Genomic DNA, 23,418 nt, shown 5'->3' with positions numbered 1-23,418 from the left:
GAGAAATTATGTTTTGTTACGTTGGCACAGGCGACTCATTTTTGCTTGCACCTTTACAGTAATGGTGAGATACATATTTAGTTAAAAGCGATGTATTAAATGTCGAATTCCATGTCTTGAACAGCTTATTACCAAAGGAAACTGACCTAGGAATCGAGGATGTTGTAAGACGACTGCAAGCAAATTTTCCACATTTCAGAAATAAGTTTGACAATTCACACACACACACACACACACACACACACACACACACACACACACACACACACACACACACACTATTTTACAGAATTTCTCTATACAAGTTATAATTCACATGAAACTACAATTACAAAATATGAAGGAAAAGACAACTATTGTACCTTTACGTTACATAAGCTTTTTTTCGTATACAGGGTGTTACAAAAAGGTACGGCCAAACTTTCAGGAAACATTCCTCACACACAAATAAAGAAAAGATGTTATGTGGACATGTGTCCGGAAACGCTTAATTTCCATGTTAGAGCTCATTTTAGTTTCGTCAGTATGTACTGTACTTCCTCGATTCACCGCCAGTTGACCCAATTGAAGGAAGGTAATGTTGAGTTCGGTGCTTGTGTTGACATGCGACTCATTGCTCTACAGTACTGGCATCAAGCACATCAGTAAGTAGCATCAACAGGTTAGTGTTCATCACGAACGTGGTTTTGCAGTCAGTGCAATGTTCACAAATGCGGAGTTCGCAGATGCCCATTTGTTGTATGGATTAGCAAGGGGGAATAGCCGTGGCGCGGTACGTTTGTATCGAGACAGATTTCCAGAACGAAGGTGTCCCGACAAGGAGACGTTCGAAGCAATTGATCGGCGTCTTAGGGAGCACGGAACATTCCAGCCTATGGCTCCCGACTGGGGAAGACCTAGAACGACGAGGACACCTGCAATGGACGAGGCAATTCTTCGTGCAGTTGACGATAACCCTAACGTCAGCGTCAGAGAAGTTGCTGCTGTACAAGGTAACGTTGACCACGTCACTGTATGGAAAGTGCTACGGGAGAACCAGTTGTTTCCGTACCATGTACAGCGTGTGCAGGCACTATCAGCAGCTGATTGGCCTCCACGGGTACACTTTTGCGAATGGTTCATCCAACAATGTGTCAATCCTCATTTCAGTGCAAATGTTCTCTTTACGGATGAGGCTTCATTCCAACGTGATCAAATTGTAAATTTTCACAATCAATACGTGTGGGCTGACGAGAATCCGCATGCAATTGTGCAATCACGCCATCAACACAGATTTTCTGTGAACGTTTGGGCAGGCATTGTTGGTGATGTCTTGATTGGGCCCCATGTTCTTCCACCTACGCTCAATGGAGCACGTTATCATGATTTCATACGGGATACTTTACCTGTGCTGCTAGAGCATGTACCTTTACAAGTACGACACAACATGTGGTTCACGCACGAAGAAGCTCCTGCACATTTCAGTCGAAGTGTTCGTACGCTTCTCAACAACAGATTCGGTGACCGATTGATTGGTAGAGACGGATCAATTCCATGGCCTCCACGCTCTCCTGACCTCAACCTTCTTGACTTTCATTTATGGGGGCATTTGAAAGCTCTTGTCTGCGCAACTCCGGTACCAAATGTAGAGGCTCTTCGTGCTCGTATTACGGACGGCTGTGATACAATACGCCATTCTCCAGGGCTGCATCAGGGCATCAGGGATTCCATGCGACGGAGGGTGGATGCATGTATCATCGCTAACGGAGGACATTTTGAACATTCCCTGTAACAAAGTGTTGGAAGTCACGCTGGTACGTTCTGTTGCTGTGCGTTTCCATTCCATGATCAATGTGGTTTGAAGAGAAGTAATAAAATGAGCTCTAACATGGAAAGTAAGCGTTTCCGAACACATATCCACATAACATATTTTCTTTCTTTGTGTGTGAGGAATGTTTCCTGAAAATTTGGCCGTACCTTTTTGTAACACCCTGTACAATGACTAACAGTCGCTGATTCTCCACCATGAAATTGCTTATTTAAACCTCTGATTTTGCTCCACTATTTTCACACATGTTGCAGTCTACGAGGTGGGACAACGTGTGGATAAGCATCTCGACTCAGTGAGTTTCGCGGTTGCAAGTTTTGAGCGCGCACCAGCGCCGGAAGACTTAAAACGGAGTCCACAGATGCGGACGGTCGCGAATATTCGGTCCCAGTCGATCCCAGGAAGCAGTCGAGTGGTAGCTGAGTAAAGGATTGAATTTTACTGTGACGTGTCAGGCTAAGTGTAACAATAATAATAACAGCGCTGGACAGTAATTCGCAAGTAGGGAGCGTCGTCCTAGATTGAAGCATTAGGTGTAGTTTTAATCGAATCTCGGGGCATGATTTTGTTACTCTAATTCAATAATCGGCTCGGACAAAGGATATAATAAATTAATGGTGGTATTATAGTGAAATGTGCTTAATGAACTTCATCCAGCCGATAACCATACTATGGTAACAAAGAAACAATCAGTAATCGAGAAGGAGGGGAGTAATTATAAAGAAAGTGAGCAAGGAGATAGCTCATAGATGGTTGACAATAAAATATTTTTCGAAACAAAAGTACATACAAGAGGGGAATTCGATTTCTGAAAATTACTTGGAAAATGTTTCCAGTTATGCACTTTTAAAAAAACAAACGTGTACTCTAGATTAGTTACGTAAAGCTGCTTCAATGTCTAACCTTCAAACAACGAAGGCTAATGGAAGTAAATATGCTATCTGCACATTTTTCCACTTAAAATTTTCAGCACCCCCGAAGTTGCTGCTTTCCTTCAAATTCTCTGTAAGTGCAGTGTGTTAAAACACCACGAGAAACCACTGTGGGTCGGTGATCTGTTGCGTAACGAAGGGGTCGTCCTCCGGAGTGACACATTTGGTGCGGAAACCAAGTTTAGAGCGTGAGCGACGAAAATACAACGTCATCTGAACAGCTTTATTGTCCCCGTTGGCGGGATTTATGCGTTGCTCGCAATCGGCCCAATTACCGAGAGATTGCGGTACCGGGAATAGCGGAGAGCGCCGCTCTGTCGTTTATAACGCTTCCGTCGTGCAGGTCGGAATATAGGTCACCTTTCGTCATAGAAGGTTTGAGACGCAGCCAAGATTCGTAACGCTCGCACTTCGCAATGAAGCAAGCAGACAAAATTAGCGCAGGAATCCAATTATTTGTCAACGGCTAAGGCGCCCCACGTTGTCAGGCCGTGATTGATGAACGTGTGACCTGTTGCAGAACCATCTCAACTGTTAGCCCTTTAAATGACACTGGAAAAAGTGTCAGATATTCTAACAGGAGACAGTATTGCTCAAAACTAGAAATAAAGATACTGTCCGGAAACCAGTACCTGTTGGGATAGGAACGGGTCTGTCCAGTCATTTCCATCTATTACATCATCATCATCATCATCATCATAATCATCATCATTTAAGACTAATTAAGCCTATTAGCGTTCAGTCTGGAGCATAGTCCCCCTTATAAAATTCCTCCATGATCCCCTATTCAGTGCTAACATTGGTGCCGCCTCTGATGTTAAGCCTATTACTTCAAAATCATTCTTAACCGAATCCAGGTACCTTCTCCTCGGTCTGCCCCGACTCCTCCTACCCTCTACTGCTGAACCCATGAGTCTCTCGGGTAACCTTGCTTCTCCCATGCGTGTAACATGGCACCACCATCTAAGCCTGTTCGCCCTGACTGCTGCATCTATAGAGTTCATTCCCAATTTTTCTTTGATTTCCCCATTGTGGACACCCTCCTGCCATTTTTCCCATCTACTAGTACCTGCAATCATCGTAGCTACTTTCATATCCGTAACCTCAACCTTATTGATAAGGTAATCGGAATCCACCCAGCCTTCGCTCCCATACAACAAAGTTGGTCGAAAGATTGAACGGTGCATAGATAGCTTAGTCTTAGTACTGACTTCCTTCTTGCAGAAGAGAGTAGATCGTAGCTGAGCGCTCACTGCATTAGCTTTGCTTCGCTTCCAGTTCTTTCACTATTTTGCCATCCTGTGAGAATATGCTTCCCTAAGTTCTTGAAACCGTTCACCTGTTCTAACTTTGTTCCTCCTATTTGGCACTCAATCCGTTATATCTCTTTCCCACTGACATTACTTTCGTTTTGGAGATGCTAATCTTCATACCATAGTCCTTACATTTCTGATCTAGCTCTGAAATATTACTTTGCAAACTTTCAATCGAATCTGCCATCACAACTAAGTCATCCGCATATGAGAGACTGCATATTTTTTCACATACCTTAATCTCACCCAACCAGTCTATTGTTTTCAACATATTCTCCATAAATAATATGAACAACAGTGAAGGCAGGTTACAGCTTTGTCTATTACATAGAAGCAGAAGTTATACCCAGCCTTTGATTCGTTTACCGCGCATCTCCTAACACATCCTTCAGCTCTCCTTTGCATTGAATTATGCAATCATTCAAATACAACAAGTTTAAGTCGGATCATGTGAAATGCATTGTCACACGGACCTATGAGCCTGCGCGTTGTCGATCGATTGGGCATACGCCAGTGCCAGAAACTCAACTGATTCAGATCCTATGAACAGAAAGGCCACGATGCTAGGACCTCTGCGATCAATCCATGCTCCATGAAACGTTGCTGTGAGGTACCCTCGTACGATCCGTAGGAAATGGAGTGGTGCCTCATCCAGTATAAACCACAGTCGTTGACTTTCTGCAAAGGTGAGGTTCTCAAACATCGCTACTAATTCATCGCATAGAAACCGGTGATACACAGTACCGTTAATCTGTTTGGTAAAGAGTATCGTCTCATTGTCATCGACGACTGCTGCCCATACATTTATTCTGAAGCGATCCTGATGGTTTCCCTCCACTATTACTCGAGGATTTGCATCCGCCTATATGTTCGTATTGTGGTAATTTACGAGGGGGCGCTCAATAAGTTCAGGTGGTTCAAATGGCTCTGAGCACTATGGGACTTAATTTCTGATGTCATCAGTCCCCTAGACTTAGAACTACTGAAACCTAACTAACCTAAGGACATCACACACAACCATGCCCGTGGCAGGATTCGAACCTGCGACTGTAGCGCCTAGCACCGCTCGGCCATCCCGTCCGGCTGTTCAATAAATAATGTAACACATTTGAGCCGTGCGCGGCCCGTATTCATGCCACTTATCGTTGGTCATCTTCTTTTACGGTACTGCCGCCTCGTTTTCTTACTCCATTTACTGGCATCACCAACTTCTGCCTTACTTGCCCGTGAGTGGCGGCAGCAGCGCTTATCAATAAGTGCACTGTCGTACCATCTCTGGAGGGACCGATAGTATTTCCAGGTCATCGTGTGTCTGGAAGTCGGTTGGAGACGGACGAGGAGTGCAGTCGGGCACGGAGCAGTGTCGGGGGCGGAGCGCCAGTGTGGTGCGGGCAGCCAGTACTTGCCGACCGCTGGGGACACACGTGCACTGTCCGACGGAAGGGTACTGGAGCGGAAACGACCGTCGGTGGGTCGTACGGTCGGTCGTCTCATCGGCCGACGTGTATTTGGTCTTTTGACCATTTCCGTGTGTGAGGTAGTCGGTCGGTTGGGGCAGAGCAGCGAGGAAGTCTCCTTGGCGTGTACTCAGGCCGCAGCCGCTGGCGGTGTGCACGCGCGGTTGGAGTTGTGGGGCGCTTCTTGCGAGGGATACGAAGTTCTTCGCCAGCCGATCCTGGACACTATTAAAGTTGAGTGCTCACTTAACCTACTATCAAGCTTCAACTGCTATCACATCTCTTCGTTTGATCCTCGTGTCGCTGTCTGGGAGATTCTCACTAGCAACAACGTGTGTGCATTGAAGTCAGCTAGAATTGCAGCCGTCTTCCTATGTGGTGTTTAACTTAATTTAATTCATTCCTTCATTAATGATGTGTACCAAAAGTATCTTCTGCCTTGTGGCCGTTGACGTTCTGGTGACATGCCCTGGTCGTTGATGTAGTTTTTGGCAGTGTATTTTCCTCGTCGTGTTGATGCTGTCCAGCATGGCGTATAGTTCCACAGCTGAGGTGGTGTTGGTAGATTTGGACGTTTATTCTGACTTGGCTGGATTGGGCACCAGTTCTGCTGATCGGGTGGAGCAAAAGTGATTTTTTTTTTCCTAGAGAAGTGAAACCTCCAGAAGAACTCCTTTACTTCAGTTCCTTGGATTAGGCCTTGTGCCCTAGATTTTCGATGTGGCCCTCAGCCGATCTAAATTAAATCAAAGGAGGTCTTTCGTTAAAACCATGAGAGTTTGTGATTCTTGCTTGTGTGATTATGTGTTTTAACAAATAAAGTTTATATGTTGAGTGCAACTGACAGTAACTTATTTGGCCCCTTTCCACAAATATAACCGCATCCGCTCTGCCCTGCTAGCCCAGGGATTTCAACATTTTTTCTAGAAGTACTTTGGTTTCATTCGGGACTCCAGAACACCACATTATTCATCAATCTTTTGGCTATAAAACCCTAATTTTCATCATCTCCAATCAATGCAACGGTCTTACGCTACCTTATTGGGAGGGCCTGTATGCCAACGTGGTACCACTCTGGTGGTAGACATCGGAGCCAACGTCTTGCTCCAGCAATAACTTCCCCATCATCTACATATTACATCGTTCATTGGGCCAAACGCATGGAAATCGCAAAGTGGCGCATCCGGGCTGTAGGGTAGATGAGGAAGAACAGTCCAATGAAGATCTGTGAGCTCTTCTCGGATGCGCAGACTTTTCTGAGGCCTTGCGTTGCCATTGAAAGCAGAAGTGTGTTTGTATCTCTCGATCACTTCGAATGAGAACGTCCGCACCTCTCAACAATGCATGAGTCAGCTGTGTGCGATCAGCTGGCACGCGAGAGATGGGACAGGTTTGGCCGACCTTGTTCTCACGATGACAGATACCTCGCCCAAGTGCTCACTGTGCTTTTGTTCAGTGCCAGATCTCCGTAGAAAGTCTCCCGTGGAAGAGGCACCGGTTCGTTAATTGAAAAAGTTAACAAATTGCTGGGGGATTTATATTTTTAGCCGACTTTGTGCACCGTCCACTTGAATCGATGACTGTGTCCTTCCAGGTTTGTCTAGGTTGTTGCTGAACTAAAATCTAACCACTTAGGATAAATTAAAGCCCAATGATAGGGGGCACGCCACAATCTGCGTGTCTTAAACTGTATATGTATCAATAGATACTGGTTTCCGGACATTTCGTTAATGGAAATTTTCTTCTTCTAGTTTTGACCAGTACCACCTCCTGTAAGAATACGTGACACTTTTTTAAAGCACTCTGTATATACCGCTATTACTATCATGCTTCTTCCATGTCAATTTTTTTGTCCTGATTCATTAGTATGAATATTACACGAGCCATGTCCCATGGTGGAGATACAAATAAAGAATAAGTTGAGCTGTTTCAATTACTATTACCAAAGAGTACATGCTGACATGTATTTCATTGTTATGCTGGAAAATCATTTTGTCGTTTACACGGTTAAGTAACAGTCATTCATCTTCGATACGTGCACCCATTAACATCCGCAAACACAGCTGGGCACTGTGTTGCGCGGGACGCTTCTGAACATAATTCCTTTCTTTGGTTATCAGAGACGGGAATGATTACATTACTATTCTCATCTTCCGGACTTCTCCGATGCGTTGCAGTTTTCATCTGTATGCATCCACCTCGCTTCTGAATGTTTTCTAATACTGACATCAAATAATATTTCCAGTCTTTCCTGACCTTTGGGAATCCATTAAAACGTTTTTGGTCCATTCTCTCACAAATCCAGTACATTTTCATGGTTTCCCTTTCGTTGGAACTTCATCTTGCAAAGCAACTCGGGTCATAATCACCCAAGCCATGATTTAAATAGGAAAATCACTCCCTCGTTCTTGAAATTGGTTGACACATAGGAGTAAAAATTTGGAAATTTGTGGTAAGACCTTATGGAACAAACTGGTGAGGTCATCGGTCCCTAAGCTTAGGCACTACTTAATCCAACTTTAACTAACTTACGTTAAGGACAACACACACACCCATGCCCGGGGGAGGACTCGAATCTCCTACGGGAGGAGCCGCGCGGGTCGTGACAAGGCGCCTCAGACCGCGCGGCTACCCCGCGCGATCACATAGGAGTCTAGACAGAATTAGTAGATGAGTAAAACTGTAATGATCCAGCGAGACGGAGTCACAGGGGTAGCATTAACTATCTACTGTCGAACAACTTATCTAGAGCAGCACCAATATACATACAAATATCACCGCGAAGACTTACAGATAAAATTTCTTTATTGAACAATCCGTGATACGAGCGGGATTCGAATCCCAATCTCTCAGTTCGCAGACGCTAGATCACCAAGCTTCGCTGATCTCTGGAGTTGTGTCGGCTGTTTACTGCTTTTCCTGTCATATACCGCCTCCTCTGTAGCTGACCAATTCGGAGCTTCCATTACTGCCAGGAGACGTCACTGCAAACGACAAATGAAAATGTAACACGCAACCTTACTTACAATGGACATTCATAATTACTTAGAGGTAATAATTACAGTTGTTCCCGAGGTTAGCCTGAACACACAGATAGAAACGACGGTGGGGGACATTAAATTATAATATGTACAGATATAGATAATCATCGATCTCCGAGCTGACCAGTGTGTACCACTTACAAGCGTATGAGAGGTGTCTTACACGGATCGCTACGTCTCTTCTTGTGAGGTTGCGTCTTGCGCAATTCAGTTACGTTTTTTAGCGCCAGCAAAAGCAAAATCGTTGTATCTAATAGTCCCGTCAAACAACAGGCGAAAATGTGTGGGTTAGGCGCACAGAGAGCTCAGGGAACGATAAGGAGCCAGTAACTCGGCCGCGGGTGGTCGGTCGTCGTTCTTCTAGACCACGCCAGAACACCAGCGCAGAGCCATAAAACGCGATCCGGGCTTGTAGCCGCCCTCCGCCGATCTGCTGTCGCCGACTTCTCTGACGTACGATGTTTCTGTTGTTACCTATTGTATACGCCTCACTATTCGTTATATCCGTACCTCAGGTGGAGCAGCCACGGACATCTTCACAGTACGGCGACTAAATTTCGGGTTTTCATGATAATTAATGTTATCTTTTTGCTCAGCCGATCACCCCTCATTTGTTGCTGCGTTAATAACGTCTTTGGAGGTTATTCATTTGTTACTAATAATACGTAACTATGGAAATCACTTTAGTTTTTTATTAGCAACATTCAATAATAATTAAATGGTCATGAATGATTGCGTTATGTATAGAGGGAAAAGGGAGTTGGTCCTACAATTACTCTCAGCAATTACGGCAACTAAAATGTCCGTGATTTTTATAGTTCGTCATTCAAAGACACATTACTGTACTTCGCTACAGTAATTCAAACTTCGTACGTTTTTATTTTCACAAAGCTAAGTGTCCAATTCGGTTCTTATATTCAGTTTCGTATAGTCCACAGATCCTATTATCAGTTATTCGGCATGTAATAGAATTTAATACTGAGCGCTACTTTAACTCTCGCACACAATCCCTCAGATATTCTTAGTCCTTGACCTTACGGCCCGTATAAATTTAGTCGATTTTCTTGCAGTTTAACTAAAGTGCCCTGATCCCTTCCGTAGCATATCACACGGAAATGCCCACTGTATCGCACACCGCAGCTATGTAGACTTACTCAGAGCGCAGAAAACAAGACAAGAGCGCTAACAGTACCCGCGCATGGTTTATATAGTAGAATATAGCATTAAACGCTCTATGATTTCTCTGAAGTGCTACTGCGAGGGTTATTCTGATGAGAGATTACTTATCAATAATTTTATATATCATTAATTTTAATTAAAACCTTTTCAATGCTACTAACTATTACATATTATTATTGATCATATCTCACCTAATAATATTGTTCTTAATTAAAAGAGCGGTTATAGCCTACAAAGGAGACAGCCCATCAACTCAATGCTGCAGACGATACAAATGAGACGGAGGATTTATGCTCCTGATTGGTTCAAGAAAAAAAGTGTAACTCTAACATGAAAGGGAGATCAAAGCACAAGAAGCTGCGATCATCAAAAGCGACTTCGAGAAAGACTCAACATCAGTTCCGGAACTCTCTTCAGACGGAGACGAATGCCAAACGAACACCAATCACAACTTATCGATGTCAAAGAGGACCAACCAGGGAACGAGCAGCCATTTCAGACTGTTCGCTACACGAAAAGCAACAGGAAATGGAAACAACCCATGTATGAACTATCTGACAGTAAGAAAATCACACAAACAGCAAATAAATCAGAGCCGCTTTACACCACAGATAAGAACGCTGCAGAAACTTAACCACGACCATCGGCTTTAGCCACTAACCAGCTAACTACAAAAGCCAATATTCCGTCGATAACGATCAACTATGCAGGAAAATATGTTCAACTGTGTCCGCACTGAACATAAAGGCTATCGAGAAACATGCCCCGCCTCTTTTAATGTCCAGGGACCTTCAGAAATAGCGGTTACTTCAGTGTAATTGTCTTTGAATAAAAGTATCAGTTGTGTGTGTGTGTGTGTGTGTGTGTGTGTGTGTGTGTGTGAGAGAGAGAGAGAGAGAGAGAGAGAGAGAGAGAGAGAGAGAGAGAGAGAGAGAGTGTGTGTGTATGCGTATGTGTGTGGGGGAAGGGGGCTGTTTCTACACTGTACTAGTTCTGTGTATGCCCCAAGTTCCAACGAGAAGTGTTACTTGGCAATGACACGTCATACGAAAGTTACTTTTGTCTTTAAGTTTTACACACCAGTGTATAAACGTCACCCTTTCTGTTGTTAATCAACAAACGAACATAAATGCCGTGTGTCAGTGTATGTTCTAAATAGTCTTCCCATGCACTGTAAGGCGTTATTAGTACGGAAACCCGTACTCTTGCAGCACATCCCTGCGTCGCCTGCCCTCTAGTTCTTCGTGCCACTGTAAACGACTCGGCGCTCTACCCATGAGCTCAGCAGCGGCTCCTGCAGGTAGGCAGTCATTACAGCGCCACTGTCTTCCGTGCAGCCGCGACTTCTGGCGGAAGGCGCCGGTTGTTAACAAGTCGAAAACGAAAGATCAGAGGTCAGCTCGTAAAAATAGGACTGCAGCCATTCCCCACAGCTTCTCCCATTTCGCCGGCAGTCACGAGGAACTAGCGTTTCGTTTAAAGCCGTTTCCAACGCCATTTTCCGAAATTACACACCATCCCAAGCACGAATATTTCGGAGTTCATTAAGTCCATGCCGAATAAGCAGTTTTATACGACCGTACCGGTGACAACCATTTTTAATGTGTTACATACACTGTCTAATGACGACTAATAAACGAAAAAAGTTGTTCTCTGAAAACTAGTAGGTCACTTTATTATATGCAATGTACGTTTTTCTTTGAAAATCTTCACACGGCCATCAGTTCAGTCTGTTTAGTTTCCCAACTGCTCCATTCACCTGTTGGCAACTGGGTAAAATGAGATTTTGCGCCGCGCGGGATTAGCCGAGCGGTCTCAGGCGCTGCAGTCATGGACTGTGCGGCTGGTCCCGGCGGAGGTTTAAGTCCTCCCTCGGGCATGCGTGTTTATCCTTAGGATAATTTAGGTTAAGTAGTGTGTAAGCTTAGGGACTGATGACCTTAGCACTTAAGTCCCATAAGATTTCACACGCATTTGAATTTTTTTTTTTTTTTTTTTTTTTTTTTTTTTTTTGAGATTTTGCACGAGACGACTGCATATCCGTGGTAGCAAAAATCATGCAGTACACGGCCACCATCACATTTGTAATGAGCAGATAAACGGTAACGAGACAGATGGAAGAAAAGCAAATAAACTGTTTATTGTCTCAAATGTAGTCGCCGTCAGTGTTAATATTGTGTGACAAGACAGTCAATGACTTCAAGGAAAAGTGGTATGTGGTTGCCTATGGAACAATAATTATACCAAGGCGTGCATCCCTTCGTGTGAAGCAAATTGATGGCCACAAATGTCTATCTCCAGGGCTCCAAAAATATGAGGGATATTCCGAAAGTAAGGTCCTATCGGTCGTGAAATGGAAACCACGGTGAAAATCCGACGAAACTTTGCATAGTTGTGTGTGACAGTGTCTCTACTACGCCCGTCTATAGCGTCAAGTCACTCTTTTCATGCATTGCCTTCTTCATAACAATTCTCGGCCTCATACTGAAGGGGCAATGAGGACATAGCAGTTTTCCAAAGGACGTATTCGATTACCCACCTTACAGCCCGGACTTAGCTCTCTCAGATTTTGATCTCTGCCTACATGAACCGCTGGCTATGAACACAACATTTTAGCACAAATCAGCGTAGACAATTGGCAGTAAGTACAGGCGACTGCCTTCTGGGACAAGGATATTGGGAAGTTGGCACAATGTTACGACAAACGTTTCAGTAGGAGCACCGACTCTGTAGAGAAGCAGCTAACTGTTGCGAATAAAACGTTTATGATTTTCGGAGTGGTTTCCATTTAGCGACCGATCGGACCTTACTCTCCGAACAGCCGTCGTACAAAAATCCCATTGGTAGAGTTCGAGGCTGTATGAAGGATGTGTTAGGTCTCTTCAGCGAAACTTCTACAGCGCAGTCGAAACGGCCTTGGCATTATCGTGCGAGAAAATACCATACGTCAAAATTCCTGAGCATCTAGACTTGATGAAACACTTCAATCTGTGCAAAATTTCCATTTACCTCTACGCGTTAATTGTGGTGCAGTGTTCCAGAAAGTCAATGAACAACGGTTCTTGGAGTCAAAGGAAAAATCGTCATGATTTTCTCGGAGTTGGGGCGCCTGCTGCAGAATAATGCCAACCCACTTGTTGCAATATTGGTTGTCAATTTTCAACCTATTTTATTTGGCAACCAGTTTCAGGGTTTTAGTACGCCATCTTCAGGCCCCTGACCGACGTGTAGGCAGAATCTACCTCGGTTGTGGTCAAAACAGGAGCCAGTAATACTGGCATAAGTAGATATTTGCTACAGTGAACAGCCGAGTCCCTCAACCATCTGTAAAAAGATGGACATTCAGACACTTGTTGCAACATTGCGTCGACTCCACTGCACATGTTTCGCGACGAAGTGGTGCACACCTGGGTACAATCGTTGTTCCGTAGACAACCGCAAACATTTTCCATCGAAGAATAATTTTATTAACAATTATGGTAAATACTTCTGAAATAATAAAACGTTAACTTATTTTTCCATCTATCTCGTTCTCATTTGCCGTCCCCGTACAGCTTCACTCTGCAAATCATCGAAATGCACGAAAGAGGCTACTTCCCACTAAACTAAGATTAGGGAAGAACCATAACTTGAATGACTCTGTGTGCACTGCAATTCGTCCAGTCTTAAGTTCATGGTCCCTACGAGAGCGGTACATAGAGAACTGACATATTTTTCACATAATACTGGTTCCTGATCGTTTATAAAAAGCTATTCGCTGGACAGTTCGTGTCTCTCTTCAAATGTCTGCCAGCCCATGTTTTTCAGCACCTACATTACACTCTCTCCAGTGGGAGAAACAAACCAATGAGCATCCGCGCTGTATCTTCGCATAAGTTCGATATAACCTGTTAGTCCCATCTGTTATGGGTCCCACATACCTTAAAGCCCACGGTAAAAGTAGATAAAAGTAGTTCTCTCTGCAGGAGCACAACTTGGACATCCACTGGCTTAATATTCAGCATGTCATCACATGTGTCATAGAATGATAGAAACAAACGTTCACATATACACAGCCCTCATTAACTTCATATGGAACAATGTAGTCCCTGAACAGAAACCTAAAAATAGCTGCCGTTTCGTGGTAATTACCAAGATATTCAGAAAGGTCTCGTGGTTATCAGGTGAATTCTGGAAGTGAAAATCCCTTATTTCCATTTTACCAGCTCGCTGGAAATTGCCAAGAGTCAAATCAGAATTCATCAACTGTCCGCCTTTATCGCATGAGTAGGAAATGAAGAAAAATAAAATAAAATCTCCCCGTGTTAGAAGAAACTGTAGGAGAAGAGACCTAATATGTTAAATAAAATGCACTGCTGTTAAAGGGTCGGGTCTACACGAATTACAGTAACTCAGTTTTATCCATTATGGATGGTGATGGAAAAAAGGTGTTACTCGAAAGAAAAAAGCTGCGTTTAGTCAGAATACAAATAAAATCACCATTCGTGACTGAAGGCAATTTTTTTCTATATTTTATGATAGTTCAGTAATGCTGCGCTGGAACTTTTCCATAACGGGCCAAGTGTGCAGTCGTGTTTAAAACTGGATCTTTCTTGGAAGTTATGTTCTCCTGTCCCTCAAGTTTGCGGTAAGCTGAACCTTGATGGAAATACTATCCTTAAAAAGGTTCTTGCTTTAAAAAGAATTCTTAGTTTTTCCATTATCTTGCCAGGTACTCGGTTTCGTCTATTTTCGTTCTCAGCAACGTCTCCACGTTGGTCTTCTACCTGAAGTTCCCAACTGTTAAGGCAGAACAGTGGAACGGCCGTCTTTCCTACCACCGTAACAGGACTGGCTAACGCGACCGCGTGCAACTAGACGATAACTTTTCGGCTAGTGTTGCCAACAGCCTCCTTCATAAGGGTGACTACTTGTGACGCCTCTCTCTCTCTCTCTCTCTCTCTCTCTCTCTCGCTCTCTCGCTCTCTCTCTCTCTCTGTTTTTTGCTCGTTGGGTCTGTAGCTTTTACGTGGCATTGGCAAGACTAACCACGAGAGTTTATTACTGTTTGATCTCAATTTTTATTGTGCACCGTCGTGTAATTCGGTGATAGCTTCCTGCATTACGTAGGGCTGGTTTCGCATTTCCCGTTGGTGCGTGGGATCTGTTGCTGGTTTCGGATGGGCACCAGGGACCCATTATCACAAATACAGTTGCAACGCCACTGCGCAGGGGATGTGGGGTGAGGTAGCTATTGCTGGGGCACGTAAAGAAAATGTGTAATATAATCATCGAATATTGTAATAAACATTTTTTATTTTCAGTGTAACTTGAACATTATCTTTTGCACTTCACCATAGTAGACACAGAAGTCATAAACATTCACGCTTAATGAAATATTTGAAAAGTAAAAACGTGTGTCATAGGCCCAATCAAGGAGACTGGTTCCCTTCATTGGGCCAGGCAGTTTCCATAAATAGCATAGTGTGTAACAGCAGTTAAAAACTATACACATGAAAATAAGTGTCAATATACTGCATACTTTTTTAATTTTAGGAGTTTTTTGTTGGTATCTGTAACCGTATAATACATATTCGAAACCAAGGAAGATAAAAGCAGAAAATGCGCCTTCGAAGGTAAAAGGACTACATTTGACTGATTACCAAAACACAGAAAAACTATTAGAAAACCGTAATGATAACCGTTACTTATATTTTGTTCATAGTGGCCTACTTACGACTTTAATTAGACAAAATTTAAAGTGGCTCATTCAAAACAACTCGCGTGGTATCGCTTGACGGCATCTAGTCTCCGTGCACAACTCGCAACTTTATATTGTCAATATGAGAAAATGGCGAGAATTGTTCGTGATTTGCAATGGTGGCTGCAGAAATTTAATCACTATTACTATCTCACTACGACATTTCAGTCTTTACTTGTATGTCCATGTTTTTAGAGATATTGCGGGATTTGGCTGTACAACAGAGGATGCCAAATTAAACACCTTATAGCCATCAAGTTTCCAACCTCATTTTATTTGGCAATCTGTTTCTGCGTTTTACTATGCCTTTTCAGGCCCCTTATCGACGTGTGGGAAAAATAATCTACCTTCGTTGTGATCAAAACAGGGGCCAGCAATACTGGTACTAGTAGACTTTTGCTATAGTGATCAATTCAACAATCACCGCCGACTCAGCAGGTATATCCTTAATACCATTCAATTGTAAGAACACATTGTAAATCTTGCCTTAGTTACCTGTTGCTTTGTGTCTTAATGGAAAAACTCAACACTAAGTGGGTGAATCTATGGCAACGAAATGACGCTAGAATTCATCCTCTATTCTCTTTGATGAAGGCTGCCTGTAACAGTAGTCATCCAGCGACACCAGTACAATCCTGATTATGATCACAGCAAAGTGACATGAACGTCCAGGACTGAAGAAGTTTGAAGACGTATACGACGCGGCTTAACAACACAGAAGATCTTGCCAACATTAGCCGAAACGATGGTAACTTAACTTACATCGTGGCATGGTCACACACCCAGAGGTGTTTGACAGAACAGAAGCCAGTCCGAAAACTCACGCCCATACTGAAACCGACTTCCTGTCTTTCAATCACGAACTTAAATAAATGCTTGTGAATTAGATGTTAATCTGACTTTGATTACATATTATTTGACGGCACGGACCGTATCTATTGACGAAAACATTTAAATTTAGTATTAATTTACTGACAGAATTACGCTCTGATACTGAATCCTTTCTAGTTGGACCTATGATTGTGCGCAACAGATATACTATGCTCTGTCATGCGCGTCATGGTGTGTACATTTACATTTCCGCTTACGTAATTATAAATGTGGTAGAATATATGAGAAAAATCATTGCCTTGGGTTGAAAACACCGGTAAAAATCTTGTGTTAATCATTAAGATTCAAGCCAAATTAACAAAATGAACAGAGGTCCCAATTACAGCAAAGACTGTGCGAAAACTTCAAGACAAATAGAGAAAAATGAGTGTATGGTGCATGAAGTTCTTAACTCACATTTCAGTTGCTAAATATGGGCACTATTTATGAAGTTGCTGACGTCAATACGTGCGTGCATTTCATCGAACGCTGACATGAATTTCTCGGGAAGGCGCAATAGTAGCTGCTTTGGAAATCTGTTAATATGGTTGCCCACCAGCTTGTGTGAACTAATTTGATGTGTCAATATGGAGCAGATGTTTCGTCTTCATATTCTGATACGCGTGCCACTATTGCAGCTAGGTCACAGTGTGTGTTACGAATCGAAAGTTGGAGTTTACATATCACTCAGGGTGATTCAGCTACCCCTAACACTGGGCTTTATGCAACCCGCAATGCCTTCAAATACCACATTCAAGATTCTCTTACTCTCGCTCGCTATATGTAAACTATTGATGATCATGAGTCCCATACTTCTTTACAGAGCGTAGGGGAGCGACGCGGGAGACCCGTGCCGCCTTACTAGGCAAGGTCCTAGTGGAGGTGGTTTGCCATTGCCTTCCTCCGATCGTAATGGGGATGGATGATGATGACGATGATGATGATGAAGACGACACAACAACCCCCAGTCATGTCGAGGCAGGAAATATCCTGATCCCGCAGGGAATCGAACCCGGGACCCCGTGCTCGGGAAGCGTGAACGCTACCGCGAGACCACGAGCTGCGGACATGTAAACTATTAGTCCTACAGAAAAAATAAACAGTACCTTCCTGTAGTAAATTTAATGTAGTTTTCCCTATAGGGTGTAGTTTCAAATTATTTAAGGAAAACGTACCAAACTGACCTTCAAATGAGTTTTTTTTAATCATTCAAAAACTGTGATCTCCAGCGAAAGCGTGTCCCAGTATAAAATTAAGCTACATTAAATTTCCAACAGAAAGGCACTGTTCAGTTTTTCTGTAGGATTAACAGTTTGCATGTAGCGGGTTGGAGAACACGAAAATCTAGTGCATGGTATTTGAAAGTGTTGAAGGTTGCATAAAACCCAGAGGTAGGGGCACCTCACTCACTCTATGTCTCCAGAATCTGAAGACAGAGAGCATGCGGCTACATTTAACAGATGAGTAAATGATGTAAAATTACAACCAATGATACACAAATCAAAGATACAGAAGCACTGAGAAAATATATTGAGATTTAGTGTACGATTTTAATAAACAAATATCATGAGAAATAAGAACGTCCACGTGTCCACATAGTCCCAAAAACGCTTCGAATCTGTAATTGACCGTTCAACGATTTGTGCTTTAAGTACAGGACTCACGAACGCTAACAAACAGCAAGTCGTCAGCAATAATAGAGCCAAATTATGCCTCTAGATTTAATGAATTATTAATGAAAAGAATAAGGAAAGTTTTGAAAAATACAGAACCAGCTAGTACAGCAATATATCCACACATGCATCTCCTGAAACGACTGAGATTTCACGACTGAGTATTCATCTCTCGAGATGATGCAATGTCTACAGCCCCTAGTAATGGAAAGGCCAATCGCAACATACATATTGAATAACGAAAAGTTTCGTTGCCAGTTCCACAGTTCACAGCGTGGTCCTTCAAATGTGCCCCCGACCAGACCTTCTCTATACCACACCACCAGGAAAATTCGCTTCTCAGTCAGTTATGTTTTCGCCAACGGAAGGTGACACATACTCTCGCCAACCATAACGAGAAAAAAAATACAATCTAATATACACATGGCCCGAGCTCAAAAACTTTCCTGCCGCAGATATGTACCAATAGCATTCAGGAAATCTCTGCTTCAACACACTTTTGATGATAAATGGTATCCAGTTTGGAAACTGCCATCACTGTTAATGCTTAGATTGCTGACTGTGTGTCATTTGTTCCGGTCGTGGGTGTCCTTCGCTTTTATTGTCCTAAACGACGGCGGATTTCTGACCCGAGCTGGAGAGGAAGTCCTCATTTTCGAGTCGATGTAGGAAGCACTCGCTATATGCTTGAGAGAGGTGTGAGCGGAAGGGTGAGCGTCGCTTGCATGTAAACTCTTTCGTCATACAGCTGTGAAAACTGTGGTAGTTCTGGTAGTAAGGAGTTACTGTAGTATGCGGCCATAGGGAGGATTGTTCATGTAACCTGCTATAGTACATAATTGCAATCAAAAACGGAGGTATAAACCGAGTCTCAGACTGTCTCATTGCAAATTGTGCTATGTTATAATGGACTATAACTTCGACAGCATGGAACATAAATACATATTATTATCGCTACCTAAAAGAATAAGGTTTCTAATTTAGACGTTAGAAACTGATTGCTATGTCACCCAGCTGGAAAACAAATTTGTTGGAAACTGCCATTCTTTTACTGTCTGATTGTAGTTGACATGTGGGTGAATATGCGCTAAGATCCTGTGCTTTCGTAATTATAAGACCACTTAGACTTTGTTTTGGCTTCATGCTCTATACACGGTATCACCAGCTAGTCGACAGAACGTGTGACTGGCATCAAGGAAATTCACGCATTTCCATTTGCCGTAAATAGAGAACTTAAATAAAAGTAAAAAATAATGTTGCTACAAGCGACATTCGTTTCGTCGACTTTGTTTACAGGAGTTTTATGCTACTCACTCACCACCTAGAAAACGTTTAACAAAATAGAAATGTTTTGTACTTAACAGCACTCGGAAATTTTCTAATCTTCAAAAGCGATTTTTCAGGGCATTTTTTTTTTAGATTTCATATTAGTCGTGGCTATCTCGTAACGGGTGTATGATCCGATCCAGTAGCTAGCTCCAAGCAATTACGGTTTTGGTCGATAGGTGTCAACGTCTTACGGGTTACAAAATTCTTAGTAGTCAAAACAGTATATTCTCGAAACAATATGTTATCTTCTGTGAATATTATGTCTTCTATTAATTACTGATAATTTAACTTGTTATTAGTGCGAATGAAGGTGTGAGTGCGAAGTAACATAATAAATTAATATTATCATGTCTGTTAACTGAGAGCGTGAGAGCTCTCGCTGTATAGATGGAGCGAACCATAGTCTCAGCAGAAATGTGTAAAGTCCAACTAGCCAGTTTATTGTACTTCTAAAGCAAGAAACGTTTTACGGTAATTCAGTTATTTAAAAAGGGAGTTATTTTGATATCTGGTTGGTTCTTAGTAAAAGATGCGGGATTGCGCGGTTTCATTCTGGTACAGGATTGGCTATAATTTTCCTCAGCGAATCAGACGACAATACGTTAGGGCGTAATTTGTGAGATACAGAACTGCTTATGACGTCTAGGACACGTTCGGAACTCAGCCATCATGTTCGGACGCATGTATAAGCTCTTAACAGCTGTAACGATTCTGCGAAATAATGAGTTAAACTCGACTGTGGAGTGTTGCAAAGTGAATTCGAACGTGTGTGAAACACGAGTACTCGAAATTCCGAATTTTACCTGTAAACTGCGACTTTTGAATAACCAAAATCCTCGTGGCGTATTGTGCAAGTCGGGACCGAGAACTGAACGTTCAAAGGGATGGAGTTGCGGAATATTTGAGCAAGAATTCTGCCACAGAAAATCCCAGTTTTGTAATATTACAAGTAAAAGGATTGGATAAATACCATAAGCTGGTTATTACGTGTGACTGTGGCGCGTGTGTGTTTCGAAATTGTAAATTCAGACTAGCACAGAGTGCGGTGTTTTTGTGTTAAACAAGTCACACCATATTGAAGTTTTCACTCGTAAACTATCTATCCTATAACAGCTCCGCTAAACTGATACTAGAAAGCGTTTGCTGCAACCCGTAGAGGCGTGTAATGCGGCTGGTTTCTGCAACAGCTTTCTCTAGCCGACGAACATTACTCATCTTCTAACCGGTCAGGCGTGTGGACTGGATTGTAGAAAAAGAAATTCACCGCAAGGAGTGTGTGCATTTCTGTAGTATGAAAAGTATAACTGTGCCGTTGCAGGTGTGCGTTAGCAACCTCGGGTAGGGAGGCAAGCCGGTTCGAATCTTGCAAGTATGAAGAAAGTCGAAGAGAACGAGTCGATAAGGTTCTCTTGTAAGATTTCATAGCCACTTCAGATTTGATATTACTTGTAATTTAATGATCAATAGCTACCCGTGGTCTAGGGGTAGAGTCTTTGATTACTGATCAAGAAAACATCCTCCGTCCCGGATGCGAACCCCACCACCGCCTAACTTTTGAATAAAAATCGTCAGCAATAGTGACCGAAGACTTTCCGGATAAGAAATCACCCTTATTCTGCCAGCGGCCTACTCAAAGAGGGCGGAGGAGCGGAGAGAGGTTCAGGGCACACTCTTGCCCTTGGGGGTGGGGAACTGCTCCTAAAAACGGAAGAATCAGCAATGATCAATGGCATGAGAATGCAGGAGGCAATGGAACCCACTGCATTAAAGACACTTACTGAGTATCCATGGGACAAGTGGCCTATAAAAGTGGCCTGTAATTGATAAAGTGTCATGATGATCTCTCCATTGACAAAATATTCCGGAATTGACCCACATGCAGATCTCCGGGAGGGATCTGCCAAGGGAGGGGTGCCCACGAAAAAAAGATTGAGTAACCAAAGAAACGATAACTTTCTACGAGTCGGGGATGGAATGTCAGAAGTTTGAACGCGCTAGGGAAAATACAAAATCTGAAAAGGGAATTGCTAAGGCTCAGTCTATATATAGTGATTGGGTCAGTGAAATGAAGTGGAAAGCAGACAAGGATTTCTGGTCAGAGGAGTGTAGGGTAATATCGACGACAGCAGAAAATCGCATAACGGGGTTGGGATTCGCTATGAAAGGAAGGTAGGGCAGAGAATGAGTTACTATGAACTGTTCAGTGATAGGGTTGTTCTCATCAGAATAGACAGCAAACCAACACTGACAACAATGGTTCAGGTATACATGCCGACGTCGCAAGCCGGAGATGAAAAGATACGGGAAGCATATGAAGGGAGCAACAAAACGACTATTTACATCGGTGTGTAGAATGTATAAATCTGGCATTGTACCGTCTGGCTTTCGGAAAAATATCATCCACACAGTTCCGAAGAGTGAAAGAGCCGACAAGTGCGAGAATTATCGCACAGGCAGGTTAACAGCTCATGTATCCAAGTTGCTGACAAGAATAATATACAGAAGAATGGAAAAGAAATTTGAAGATGCGCTAGATGACGATCAGTTTGGCTTTAGGAAAGGTAAAGTCACGAGAGAGGCAACTCTGAGGTTGCGGTTAGTAATAGAATCAAGACTAAAGAAAAACCATGACACATGACTAGGATTTGTCGACTTGGAGAAAGCTTACGACAATGTAAAATGGTGCAGAATGGTCGAAATCCTGATAAAAGTAGGGGTAAGCTACAGGGAAAGACGAGTAATATACAATGGAGACGAAGAAGGCAGTGCTTGGATTAAAAAGGGTGTAGTCTTTCTCCCCTACTGTTCAATCTATATATCGAAATAAAAGAAAGATTCAATAGTGGAATTAAAATTCAAGGTGACAGAATATCAATGATGAGGTTCGCTGATGATATTGCTAACCTGGGTGAAAGTGAAGAAGAATTACACAATCTGCTGAATGGAATGAACAGTCTGATGAGTACAGAATATGGATTGAGAGTAAATCGAAGAAAGAAGAAAGTAACAAGTAGCAGAAATAAGAACAGCGAGAAACTTAACATCGGGATTGGTGATCACGAAGTACATGCAGTTAAGGAATTCTGTTACCTAGGCAGGAAAATAACCCAAGACGGTCAGAGCAAGGAGGACATCAAAAGCATACCTGGCCAAGAGAAATCTACTAGTATCAAATGTGTGTGAAATCTTATGGGACTTAACTGCTAAGGTCATCAGTCCCTAAGCTGACACACTACTTAACCTAAATTATCCTAAGGACAAACACACACACCCATTTCCGCGGGAGGACTCGAGCCTCCGCCGTGACCAACCGCACAGTCCATGACTGCAGCGCTTCAGACCGCTCGGCCAATCCCGCGCGGCACTAGTGTCAAACATAAGTCTTGATTTGAGGAAGAAATTTCGGAAAATGTACGTGTGGAGCACAGCATTGCATGGTAATGAAACATGGACTGTGGAAAACCAGAAGAGAATCGAAGCATTTGAGACGTGGTGTTACCGAATAACGTTGAAAGTTAGGTGGGATGATAAGATAAGGAATGAGAAGCCTCTCCGATAAACACTGACAAAAAAAAGGGACAGAGTGATAGGGCATCTGTTAAGACATCACGGAGTAACTTCCACGGCCCTAGAAGGAGATGTAAAGGGTAGAAACTGTAGAGGAAGTCAGAGATTTTAACACATTCAGCAAATAATTGAGGACACAGTTTGCAACTGCTCGTCTCAGATGAAGAGGCTGGCGGACCAGATCAAACCAGTCAGAAGCCTGATGACTCAAAAAATAAATAAATCAATCAATCAAACTACGTGAGACATGGCGTTTTGTGACTGGAAGCATCTCACACCGTGTCTGAACCGTAAGGGCAAGTAGGTTAGTAACCTCACACGATTCTCAGTGTACTCTTACTTGGTCATCTCCGTCTGCATAATAATCAACAGTGTTCTGCGGAAATGAAGTCCCATGCTTCTTGAAAGCGTAGAGGAACGATGCGGGAGACCCGCACCGGCGTACTAGGTAAAGTTTGTCGTTGCCTTCTCCGACCGTAATGGGGATGAATGATGATGATGAAGACGACA

The 23,418-nt window shown here is 42.9% G+C and overlaps 1 protein-coding gene across 1 annotated transcript in view; it reads left to right on the top strand.

Annotated features, from left to right (window-relative positions):
* Positions 1 to 11,008, top strand: part of LOC124619695 (vegetative cell wall protein gp1-like) — a 50,627-nt gene extending 39,619 nt beyond the window's left edge. The window contains exon 3 of the mRNA XM_047146250.1: positions 10,941 to 11,008. Within this exon, the coding sequence (XP_047002206.1) occupies positions 10,941 to 11,008 (68 nt within the window). The remainder of the gene's footprint in view (positions 1 to 10,940) is intronic.
* The last annotated feature ends 12,410 nt before the right edge of the window (positions 11,009 to 23,418 follow it).

The sequence above is a fragment of the Schistocerca americana genome, chromosome 6 (assembly GCF_021461395.2).
Source record: "Schistocerca americana isolate TAMUIC-IGC-003095 chromosome 6, iqSchAmer2.1, whole genome shotgun sequence".
In the NCBI taxonomy this organism is placed as follows: domain Eukaryota; kingdom Metazoa; phylum Arthropoda; class Insecta; order Orthoptera; family Acrididae; genus Schistocerca; species Schistocerca americana.
This window is presented reverse-complemented; position numbering and strand designations above follow the sequence as displayed.